The sequence below is a fragment of the Cyrtonyx montezumae genome, unplaced genomic scaffold (assembly GCF_038088225.1).
Source record: "Cyrtonyx montezumae isolate F1298 unplaced genomic scaffold, pur_monq_1.0 scaffold_4, whole genome shotgun sequence".
NCBI lineage: Eukaryota > Metazoa > Chordata > Aves > Galliformes > Odontophoridae > Cyrtonyx > Cyrtonyx montezumae.
In genome coordinates this window covers 12,392,871-12,405,055 of record NW_027072045.1, presented here as the reverse complement: position 1 = coordinate 12,405,055, position 12,185 = coordinate 12,392,871, and the positions used below count along the sequence as shown (strand labels likewise).

General features: G+C 52.3%; 1 protein-coding gene across 1 annotated transcript in view; it reads right to left on the bottom strand.

Moving 5' to 3' along the window:
- CDH23 (cadherin related 23) overlaps positions 1-12,185 on the bottom strand; it is a 115,792-nt gene that overhangs the window by 28,520 nt on the left and 75,087 nt on the right. Inside the window, 16 exon segments of the mRNA XM_065746215.1 lie at positions 628-776; positions 851-911; positions 2,040-2,188; positions 2,544-2,657; positions 3,143-3,295; positions 3,452-3,671; positions 3,903-4,048; positions 4,273-4,462; positions 5,298-5,405; positions 6,316-6,428; positions 7,454-7,570; positions 7,725-7,797; positions 8,816-8,943; positions 9,055-9,160; positions 9,258-9,495; positions 9,727-9,791. Coding sequence (XP_065602287.1) covers positions 628-776; positions 851-911; positions 2,040-2,188; positions 2,544-2,657; positions 3,143-3,295; positions 3,452-3,671; positions 3,903-4,048; positions 4,273-4,462; positions 5,298-5,405; positions 6,316-6,428; positions 7,454-7,570; positions 7,725-7,797; positions 8,816-8,943; positions 9,055-9,160; positions 9,258-9,495; positions 9,727-9,791 — 2,130 coding nt within the window.

Genomic DNA, 12,185 nt, shown 5'->3' with positions numbered 1-12,185 from the left:
GGAGCAGTGTTATGAAGGACCCATCCTTCCTTGGTCAGAAGGCAGTGTGAACCCCTCTTTGGGATCCCCAGCCCCAAACCATCACTGCTGGAGACCCTGCTGTGTGTGAGCACTGACAGCTCTGTGGGAAATTAGGTGCCAGGCTCACAGCCAGCAGGTCAGGCTGTATTTTCTCTCTTTCCCCCAGGGACAGCCTTTCTCCTCCTGCTTTCCTATGGGGGCTGCGGGCACATAGCGCTAAGCTGGAGTTCCCCAACAACTCGGTGCTTCTAAAAATAAAGGTGATGTGACCAGAGGGAGGGGGTGGTGGATCAGGGTTCATGAGAACCCCTCCTGAAGGAAGGAAGTTGTATCATTGCTGAAGATTATTACATTAGTCCTCTCTTAATTAAATAGATGCTTGACCGTGTGGTTTCCAGAGTACAGCCCGAGCGCACCCAAAAGTCACAAGAAAAAAATAAAAAGAAAAAAACAAAACCCAAACCCTCTCCTCCACCCACAGAGACTTTCCGTCAGTGTTTCCAGGTCTCTCAGGCTTCCTGCACGCCTGCCTGTGCTCTTTGAGGGCTGGAAATGACTGCTGTTTGATGCAGCATCCCTAGCAGCTGCCCCGTGCTGGACACGTACCCGCACAGAGCTCCTCATAGGGCCGTGCTCTGTGTTGTAGGCTTCCACCTCCAGGACGTGAGAGGAGTTCTGCTCACGGTCCAGGGGCCGCACACCACGCATCACCAGCCCACTGCTGGGGTTGATCCGAAAATTGTTGTGCTCATTCCCTGGGTGTGAGGAAGGGAGAGATGTCACACAGGTTGTGCTGACCTCTGCAGTGCCCACGTGCACCTGGGCTTACCCTTGACGATCCTGTACCACACTCTCCCATTCACGCCTTCGTCTGCATCCATGGCTTTCACCTTTGAGGGAAGAAAAACAGAGGTGAAGCTTGCAGATCCTGCCACCCTGCCAGGCTAAGGGGTTACCCTGCCCTCATTGCCTCTGCATCACAGGCTGAGCCCCCAAATATGGGGTGTGCTTCTTCCTGAGCGAACTCGGTGGCCCACCAAGTCGAGCTACTGTGAGAATGGCATGGAGCTCCTAGGGAAACCTAGCACAATGGTCCCCTCTGGTGTCCCCATGCAACAGTGCAGCTCTGTGCCTAAGGATCCTGCTGCCCCAGAGGGATCCGAGCCGCCCTCAAGTGTGTGAAAAAATCCCTAATGAACCCTGTCAGGTCACCAAGTCAAACCATGTGCACTTAGAAAATGCCAGAAGGAGGGTAACCTTGGTCAACTTGCTGCAGCAAGGGCCCCGTGGGGCCAGTTGGGGCTATCAGAGTGCCCAGGGCCATGGGCACCACCATGGCCCCAAATGCATGAGCCCAGGTTGCAGCTCTCAGCTTCTGGGCCCCGCAGCTCTCGTGCCATTTGCTGGCCATGGTTTTGTCCTGCGTCACACAGCCAGCGAGCAATGCCTTCTTCCTCTGACGCAGCATCTTGCTTTCCACTCTGCTCATCTCCACCTCACAGTTTCCGATCAGCGATTAAAAACATTTAGCTGGTGCCTTTGAACCCCTTTTTTTTTTTTTTTTTTTTTTTTTTTTTTGTACTTTTGACCTTGCTGCTGCCTACCCCAAACCTTCCTACCCTGGGGTGGGGATTGCACGAGCAGACCCACAGCTCTCTCAGAACTGACTCAGAGAGTGATGAAGTGCTGGCACTGCTTCCCAAAGAAGTGTGGGTGCCTCATCCCTGGAGGTGCCCAAGGCCATGGATGAGGACCTGAGCTGCTGGGGGGCAACCATCTCATGGCAGGAGTTGGGGCTGGATGGGCTCTGAGGTCCCTTCCAACACAATCCTGGAAACCTCTGCCTTTAGTTCCTCCTGGGAGATAGCCGGCCAAGGGGCCTCACAAGCACAGGGGCTTCTCTTGTCCCACAAATGAGTAGGGAGAGTTTCTTGTTTTGGTCCCACAAAGCTCCCTGTCCTCGCTGCCTTCTCCCTGACACTCTCACCACATATTGTCAGTGCTGAGGAGCCACATGCCTGCACGATGCTGCTGGCAGCTGGGATGTCCTCAGGTACACTAGCTTCGTAGCTGCTCTGAAGGAAGATGGGCCGGTTATCGTTGACATCCAGGACAGTGACATAGACAGTGGCAGTCCCGGTGCGGCGGTTCCCAGTGGGGCCGTTGTCTGCAGGACAGAAAACGGTGCTGGGGTTTGGTCACCTCTGTCTCTCTGCTCAGAAGGGATGTCCAAGCCTTCTGCAGGCAGGCATATCATTTTAAAGCTCCAGGGATGATGGCCAAGATGTGTTTGGTGCCCGCTCCTCCGCCCATCCCAGGCGGCTTTGGATGAACTGACAGCCACAGAGCTGGAGCCCAACGGTATGGGAGCAATGCTGCAGTGCTAGGACAAACTGGGAAGGGAAAAGCCCGGGTCTGGACCAGATGAGAGGTGAAGTGGCTGTCTGCAAAAGCAGCTGCAGGATGTTCCCAGCAGACATGAGCAGCTCAAAGCTTTCATGGAAATGGGGAGAAGCCCTCACCAATGGCCTCCAGGATCAGCGCGTATGATGCCACCGTCTCCCTGTCCAGGCTCACAACTGTCCTGACCACTCCATCCCTGAAGCCGACGCTGAATTTGCCGTCCTGGTTCCCACCTGCAGCAAAGAACAGGGACTGGAATGTTTTCATCACTGGTGCGGTTCCATGGGTGAAAACCAACAGAGACCAGATGCAGGCCCTGGGCACCTGATGCTATGGGATGCCCTGAAATAAATTATGCAGATGCTGCACCTCGTGGGTTTAATGACCGGGGGTGCTTAGGGCTGAGGGTTCCCAAATCCCAGCCCGGCGAGAGCCAAGAGGGGAGCCAGAGCAGGGGCCGTACAGCAGAGGGCGATACCACACAAGTTTTGGGATAGGCAGCACAGATGCAGGTGAGACTTGACCTCTTTCTCATCAGGATGACATCGTGTCCCAGAAGCTGTACTTTTCCCAGAAGGTGTACCTGCTCCCTATGCTGATGGCCAGAGTGGAAAGTATCCTTGGAAAAGATACTCAGGTCCCCCTGTAAGGCAGTCTGGAGAAACATCACAAGTGTGGAAAGCTCCCCAGCTGAGTGAGACGGGGACAGCAGCTGTACCTGTGATGAAATAGCTGAGCTCAGCGTTTAGTCCCACGTCAGCATCCGTGCAGTTGAGCCGGACCACTCTGAAGTCTCGGGCCACGTTCTCGGGCAATGACACGTTGTAGATGGCTGGGAAGAAGGTGGGGCTCTCATCGTTCACATCTAGCACTGCAAGAGGGAATGGAGCTGAGTGACCCCAGGGCTGCCCTCCTTTTGCCACACATCTAGCCAAAATACCCGTGGCCAGTAGGAGCACCCTGCAGCATCCCTTGCTGCCTATGGAAATTTAGACTTTTGGGGCTGGAGGAGACCCAGTGCGCCCACCTTTGACAGTGAGGGTGCTGGTGGAGCTCTTGGAGGGTGTGCCAGCATCGCTGGCCACCACACGCAGGTAGTACTCGGCGATTCTCTCCCGGTCCAGCACAGTGGTGGAGGTGATGAGCCCGCTAGTGCTGTTGATGAGGAAGTCCATACGGGGCATCCCCACCTGCATACGATACGTCACCCACCCGTTGGGGCCCTCATCCAGGTCAATAGCCAGCACCTGGTGGAGAGAAGAAGGAGGGAAGGGTGAACATGAGGACCCCAATCATCTCCTGAGTGACAAAAGCTCTGAGCTTTCCTCTGTCCCCAGAAGCCACAGGTTGAAACAACAGAGCCTCAAGGTATTCTCCTTGTGGGCACCATGCTGTGTGAAGACAAAACAGGTTCCCATGGACACCTCCATCCACTGTAGGAATGGTGACATTTTCCAGCTGTAGTGAGATGTGCTCACCTGGAAGACGGAGGTGCCAGCAGGAAGACCCTCCAATATCTCAGCGATGAAGGGCAAGTTTTGGAAAGTGGGATCATTGTCATTCAGGTCCAGCAGGTTGACAAACACTGTGGCACTGCTGGTGGCTCTCAGGGGTGGCCGCCCACCTGCAGGGACAGGACAGGGGTCAGGATTAATGCCTACAGCCCATCAGGAGAACGCATGGTCCCCAAGCATGGAAAACTCTCCCAGGAAGCAAGCAGAGTTTGTCTTTCTACATGTGCCCAAAAAGGTGGTGTGCCCAGCCCTGCAGCATGCCAACAGCTCTCAAGGATCAGCTGGCTCTGCTTCCCCCATTAAATGCTGATGTCCTCCCATGACACCAGCTTACAGTCGGTGACCGACACCACGATCCTCCGCATCAGCTCGGCCTCCTGTGGGTTGGGGTTCTCACGGTCCAGCTGGACGCCGGAGGTGCGGATCTTGCCAGAGGTGCTGTTGAGGCTGTAGAACTTGTTGGGGGGACGGATGCTGTACACCACTGTGCCGTTCTCCCCCAGGTCTGGGTCTACAGCCACCACCTGAAATGGCAACAAATGGAGCTGAAATACGGGAGTTAAAACAGAGTATCCCAAGCGGAGATTCACTGCTGTCTAAGCTTGGGGCTGAGCCTTCACTGGCGGAGTTCTCAGGACATCTGGTGCTCTCTGTGATGTTTTTAATTACAGGGGCCATTTATATATACACAAAGTCCAGAACAACTTCATTACACTTGTATCTTCCCTGGCTCCTTCTGTCCCAGCTGAATTTCTACCCTACGGATCACATGGCAATTATATTCCCAGCAGCTAATTGGGATGGGATGCAAGAGGACTTCTCAGCTTTCACCCGCCACTCTTTGGAGGACAGTGTGGGAGAAGTGTGGTGGGACCCACAAGTCCACCAAAGTGGGACTGGGTGCTGTGGGCACCCTCGCAAACCTTGCCACATCCTGCTCTCCTGCTGGACCCTTCTTCCCTCCTGCACCAGCTTTCCCTAGCAGTCTTTCCTGTTAAGCAGTTTTGTGGATTCTCCTCACTTTCCCCTCATTTATTTTCTCTTTCGTGCCCGTCATTTTTCTCCCAGTGTGATGGAGTGCAAGCCTCTTGCTCTCCTTCTCTTTTATTTCACCAGCGAGATTTGAAAGGTTGTAAATCAATGTCTTTCAGAGAGGTCCTTGAAGGAGGTCGCAAGCGAGGCTAAGAAAAGGAGAACTCACCCAAAACCCACATAACTGAGAAAACAAGTAAGAATCCCAATGGAGAGGGATGGGCAGCAAGAAAGAACCTTTTGAACTGACTTCTGCAAGGTTTGCTGCAGGAGGAAGGCTGGGCAGGTGGGAGGAGGCTGTTTGAAGCTGCCTCCCTGCACACGTACCGTGGTGACATCCGAGTCTGGGGGGGTCATTTCCACCAGGTTGATAAAGTAGGGTGCGTCCTTCCACGTGGGGTAGTTGTCATTGATGTCCAGCAGCGTGATGTTCACCTGCAAGACAACACAGGCTCAGCTGCTGGCACATCTGTGTGGGAGCCAGGGTGGATTTTTTTCTGTCCTAATTGTGATCTGTGTTGCAGAAACCCTTTTTTACTTTTTTTTTTTTGTCCTTTCAAGTGAAGCTACCGAGAGAACATCCTCTCATCTGTAGCCCCAAACTGGAGCCCAACACTCCACAAGCTCAGCAATTGCCTAGCCAAGGCTGCAACTCTAGTTACAGCCTCCCTGGATCCCACACCTCCCAGTGACACCTCTAAATGACAGTTATTTTGGGGAACTCTTTGGTACTGCCACAGTACTTTGCTGCTGCATGGGACATTCCTTCTGCAGCCCAACAGAGCATCCCAGAAGAGTGAGAACCCAAAGGCAATTAAATGTTCCAACCAATATTAGGCCACAGGAGAGGGATCTTTGGTTCTGGCCTGATATTTCCAAAGAATTCCACAAAAACTTTGCAAACAATGGTATGTCAGTGAGGGGTGAGGCAAAGCCGTTGCCAGGTGGATTCAATCTGCCTGCTAGAACTTTCCAAGGAGCCCAAAAATCAAAAAGCAGTTGGAAACCCTTGACGCAGGCAGTGTGTGAATAGCAGTCATCAGGAACAGCTAAGTGCTCCTGCAAGCTCTCCGACCAAGCATTTTCTTGAGAAGCACTAACAAAGGGAGTTGTGCCGTGGGAGGAATGGGTACCTGCTGCCATGCCAGCACCAGGAGATGGACACACAAAGCACGGGAAGGTCAAGAGGCTCTGTGACAAATGGCTTGCTAGGAAAGGGAGCCTGATTTCCAGGTCCGCCCACTCTGAAGAGTCATTCTGCAGTGGGAGGCAGCCTAGAGTGATGGGCAGACACCTCTGTGTGCTCCCGTGTCCTCCAAGCACTGGGTCCTGGGACCATGCTCACCATGGCAATTCCTGTCTTCTGATGGTGACCCACACCCCCGTCCACAGCTCTGACAATGAGGATGTATTCAGATTTGGCCTCCCGGTCCAGCAAGGATGTCGTCGTGATTTCTCCTGCAGCCAAAAGGGATGAGAGAGATGAGGGAGGTCACACAGTGACTTCCCACATGTATCCTGGGGAACTGGTGAAAACAGAGCTACTTCAAGATGGAGAACGATTCAGCTTCACATGGAAGGATGGAGTTTCCTGGAAGGGATCTATGGCCAACACTGTAAGGGACAGCCATGCTCTCCCATCCTCCTGAGGCTATATATGCTGCTTTGATCCCTTGAACCTCTCAAACTGCCCATTTCTCACTCAGTGCCTGAGCTGTAAGGCGATGTGCCTTGCTACGCATGGAGGAGCTGGAACACCATGAGAAGAGCTCATCCATTCAAGTATTGGAGGGGGAAAACTAATCTCAGCAAGGAAAATTTGTAAGGCTAAAGGTCTCCCTAAAATATATCCGACTCCAAACTCTCACGGCACCAACTAATTCCTGTACTGAAAAAATTAATCACAGGAAAAGTGGTTTAAGCATGCAGACGTCGTAATGATGGATGTCTCCTGCCCACAGACTTGCACCCAGCACAGCACATCCTCACTGAACAGGTTCTGAGAATTTGGATATCTCACAGATAGTGTTGGCTTGTCCACCACCTCAGGGCACACTATCATCCCTTCTCTCCTATCCAATCACCCACGTGCCTCTTTACTTGCAGGTGCCATATGGATAAGAGGAAGTCCTGTCTGCAGCATTTGCAGCTTTGTCAGCATTCCTGCCCTTAATGAACCAAAAAGATGTCCGTGAGGAAGGGCAGGCAGCTTCTCCTGAGCTAAAGTACAGCCAAACTGCCAGCCTTTCCTCAAGCATCACTTCTGGGACCTTTTGCTGGGGCCTCTCCCAAAAACTTCACAGTGACCAACCTTGGGGACTGAAATCTGGTGACTCCCTAACACTGTGTTTCCCCTAAGCGGGCTGATTGGGAAAGAGGAGGGGAGAGTAAGGGTGAAAGGGGAAAAATGATGGGGAAGAATACAGGGGGAAAATAACAGGACTAGATTGAATGGAAAAGAATGAGTGTAGATGGAGGATCACCTGAGCGAGCGTTGATCCGAAAATGAGAGGAGCCTTCCAGGGAGTAGATGATTGACTCCTGCCCGTACTCCCTGGACCGGTCCAGGTCTGTGGCATTGAGGAACAGCACAGTAGCACCTTGTGGGCAGAAATGAGGGCTGGAGGAGTCACCTGCCCTACTGCCCATCGACCCAAGGGCTCTTTGCTCCCTGACAAATCCTTGCATACCCCAGATTGGCTATGGACCCCCAGGGCCCACCTGAATGGCTGGAGAAGAAGATGTGCTCCCTACCTGCCATGATGTCCTCCATGACGGCTATCACGTAGGAGGGCTTGCTGAAGGTGGGTGGGTTGTCATTCTCATCCTACAGCAAAGAAAATGGTAAGAGGCCGGCTGGGATAAGGGCACTGTGGGTGGGGAGGTGCAAAGTGCTCATAATCACATGGCCAGCCCAAGGCAACAGCATGAAGAGTGGGTCTGAGAACCAAGTCCAACAGCCCAGATAGGGAAGGGTGGAGGCAGCAGGACATTAAAGCACTGTCATGGGTTTTGTCATTTTCCTGGGGCTGTTCCAGGGACGTTTTCTTTGTGGAGGCTGCTGACGGACCAGTAGACTCCGCTGCTCCTGATGCCACCAAACCAGATATTTGAGGCAATTTCACGTGCCAGTGATGCCCATTGCACCGTAATTAAATTGCCATCCTCTGCTCCAATTTCTGGAAGCAGGTGGTCTGTAATCAGCCAGAGCAACACTCGGCTCTCCCTGTGCCTTCTCTGAGAGCAACGCGGAAACTGCATCCATTCCCAGGGAGCATGGGGTGACTGTCACAGGGCAAAGCCAATGGTTGGGGAGAGATGCCCAACAGGACCCTGTGCACTCTACCATACCATCATCAGCTTTACAGACCCCTGCAGACCCCTCTCCTTTGCACGCTTCCCTTTGCTGGCTCAACGCCCCAGCGAGGACGGCAGCGGCAGGGAGCGCAGCAGCAGCTCATTAGCAGTGATATTTCCCCGGATCTCGGCGCCACGCGCTATTAGTTCTGACTCGGCGGCTCCCTCTACAAAGCACATTGTCCCCTAATGGGAGATCTACAAGGCGAGTTTGACTTCTTTATTAAAAACCAACAAGCAAAGGAAGAAAAAATATATCGTCTCCCTCCCCACTAGCTCTTGTTCCGCCTTCTCACATCTCTTTTTTTCCTGACGTGCTGTTGTCAAACACTTCCTCCTTGTATTTTTCCTATGGTTTTGCTCTTTTTTTTTCTTTTCTTTCTCCAGTTGTAAAAGGCAGGTGCGTTCACACTGCCTAATGGGGGCTGAGGGGATGCCCCAGCTCCACCTGTGCCCTGTCCCTATCATCGTGTTTGCACTGTACTTACAAACACTTCGATGGTGACAGGGACGGTGCTGTTGAGCGGTGGGTTGCCGGCGTCCTTGGCCATCACAGTCAGGTAGATGACCCCATTGACCACCTGCTCGTAGTCAAGGGGGTGGTTCACGCTTATCACTGGAAGGATGCAAGGCATGGGGCTCAGCACCAAGTGGGCCAGGTGGGGGACATCCTATTGTCAGCACCCAACCTGTTGCCTTCTTGTCATCTCTCAACCTCAGTGCTTACCTCCATACCCTTCTGACACCGTGATGTCAAAGTACTCGCGGAAGGCAGATGCCTGCACAATGCTGTAGGTGATGTGGTTGTTTGGGGGGGAGTCCTCATCAGATGCCTACAGAGATAATAAGATGGAAAGGTGAGCACAAGCGTTGCACTGGCCATGCAGGGAGCAGTGCTGAATGGGAACCTGGATCCAGCTGGCCCCTCACCCGGAGCCGGACCACCTGGGTGACAGAGGGCTCGTTCTCCCTCAGTGCCCCCAGGTATGCCTCCTTCTGGAAGGTGGGCACGTTGTCATTGACATCGAGGACGTTGATCCTGATGCGCCCGGCTGTTTCCTCACCACCGCCATCCCGTGCAATGACAGTCAGCGTGTAGCGCTGCATGGTCTCGAAGTCCAGCCGGGCTGTCAGCAGGATCACACCGGTGTCCTTGTCCAGTGAGAAACTGGGGAGGGACAGAAAGGAGTGAAAACCTCAGTGACTACATGCTGGAGATGGTAGGACGTTAGCCCAACCTTTATCACCATGCTGGGAAAATTCCATGTGTGCAAAAAGCTTTTTCATATATATATATTTTTTTCATAGGATGAAATAAATATCCCTAATTTGCCTTCTCAACGGGGTTAGAAGACATTTTGGAGAAGCACCTTTACCCCAGTTGTTCAGCCATGCTTACCGGTCGGGGTCATCGCTGAAGAAATAACTCACTTTCCCATAGCTGCCCACATCATTGTCAGTTGCCTGAAAAAGAATACCATTAAAAGTCAGTTAACAAATGAAGCGACTTCTGGGAACTGCACACACCAGTGAACCCATCACAACTCACAGAAAGCTTAATTTGCATTCTCACCCCGGGAAGGTTCGTGTCTTCCCAGGTGACATGACTTTGGGGCAGGCCAGTGGCTGCTCAGCTTCCTCCAGAAGCACCCACAGAAGGTGCTGCCTCCAGCAGCCCCCCAAAGCAGGCAGGAAAACCTCAGCCTCTTCTTCCCCCTCTTTTTACCTCCTGCTCCTCCTTTCTGCCTAAGTTGTGCGCTGCTGTTGAATACCCAATGGATCCAGACTTGCACTGTTGGGCTTTGCCTCATTTTTGGGGGAATTTCTGTCTGGCCACCCACTGCAGATAGCATCCCTCCCAAAATGTTACGCCTGCTGCCTTTCATTGCTGTGCTGAGCCGATGTAGGAAGAGCTCATGCAATACAGCAATTCAAGGAAGATGAGATTTTAAAGAAAACAGAGAAGAAGAGAGCTGTCTGCTGCGAGCAACTCTATTTCCACAGAGGAGAGTCCAGCAGAGAAATCCTAATCTCAAAGCCACAAAATAGAAGACAGATGACCTGGGAAAGCCCAAATCCTGCAAGGCTTTGCCACTGGAAGGCTTCGCCTCCAGGCGAGGTATGCAAAGCACAGCACATCAGCTCCAGCGGAGTGAAGTGAGATTTATGTATGTTTTAAAGTCTTTTCTCTAATGAATATATAAAATATGCATGAACGGAGGCAAGAAAAAATGACCAGAGAACTTTGTATTTAGATGAAGGAAGTGGAATACAAGTCCAAAACTACATCTTCCCCCCCCTCCACCCTCCCTCCAGTATGTTTTCTAAATTGAGTCCTGTCTGGACTACTTAGATTCCAAGCAGCCTCTGAGAAGCAGGGTCAGAGACACATTTTATGTCCAGATACCATCAGGAGGCTGTATTTTAGGACTGGCACAGAGCACAACCCGCTCCTGATTTACGAATGGCCAGGAGTTCGAGCACACCCAACTGCCTTGCCCATGTCCCGTACGTGTCATGCCACGGTGTGAAAACTTGCCTTAATTTCTTCATCTTCCCCCAAAAGCTTCTCAGCTGGTAAATCCTCAGTGCTCTGCCCCAGCCAAAGCACACCATGGTGGAGCCATCCTCCCAGCCCTACCTATTTTGTTGCTTTTCCTCTCCACCGCTAAGGTATGATCTAATTTTTGTGCACATTGCACTCAGCAAAACCAAGCAAACCTGCCCAAAGCCACCCTACCTGGGACCAGGGGATGTCTTTTTTCCAGACATCATTTTTATGCCCGTAACCTAAGACCCATTAATCCCTAAATGCTTGGGACGAGAAAGGCATTTTCCACACACCTGGATCAGTGGTGATGAGATAATGATTTACAGGGAACCTGCCAGTGCCACAAAGCATGGGCAAAACTAATTCCCTTCATTTGGCCCCGTGCGATTGCGCTTGAAAGTGCTTATTGCAGTGACAGACAACGCTGGGAAAGTGTAATTTTCTGCTGCCAGGCTAAAAAAAATATAGGGAAGGAGGAAGGTGAAGAGAAGGTCAGCACGGAGCTGCTGCACTGTGTGAGAAGAGCTGAAACCCTGATGGCTCCGTGGGGCTGTTCCCAATGCCACATTGTCACCTGTTTCCCATGGAGTGGTCCCCAGCTGCAGACAGAGAGAAGGAGAAAGAGAAGGAGGAGGAGGAGAAGTATCTGGCTGGAAGTTTCCCGGGGCTCCACCTCAAGCAGCCATCAAACGGCTTTTGCGGCTGCTCGCCTCCTGCCCAGAATATTAAGAGGGGATTTGCCCACTGGAGCCTGCAAAGGGCAGGATGGAAGCACAGGTCTGCCTGCGAGCTGTCACTGGTGCAATGCTCTTCTCCAAAAGGCATTCAGGTGGCAAAACTCAGGGAGAGTCCTGGGAAGAGGCAGCTGGGCTAACCCAAGGAATCCATTCATTCCTTGAGCTGCAGGAATGCTGCTCTGCGGTGTCAGCCCCACACACGAGTATTTCCATATCTCCCTTTTATCCCATGGGCATCCTTTCCACCTCCCAGGTGAGCGGTTCCGCTCTCCCGCACGGATCTGCAGGAAAGGGCATGTCGTGCAATTTGTTCGGGAAACAATAGCAATGTTTGACATGTCATAAGGATTGATGGAGCAGAAATTTACATGGGAGAATTCATTTTTAAACAGCTCCACGGAGCCCCGGCGCTTTGCTTGTAATGGTTTCAACATTCATCATCTGCCGAGCCCCACTGAATGACTCCTTAAACTGCTCGAGATTAACTCTTCTTGCAGCAGCTCTGCAGGATGAGCCAGGGACGCACTCAGAGAGACAAAAGCCATGCATATCTATTCAGATCTCCACCCC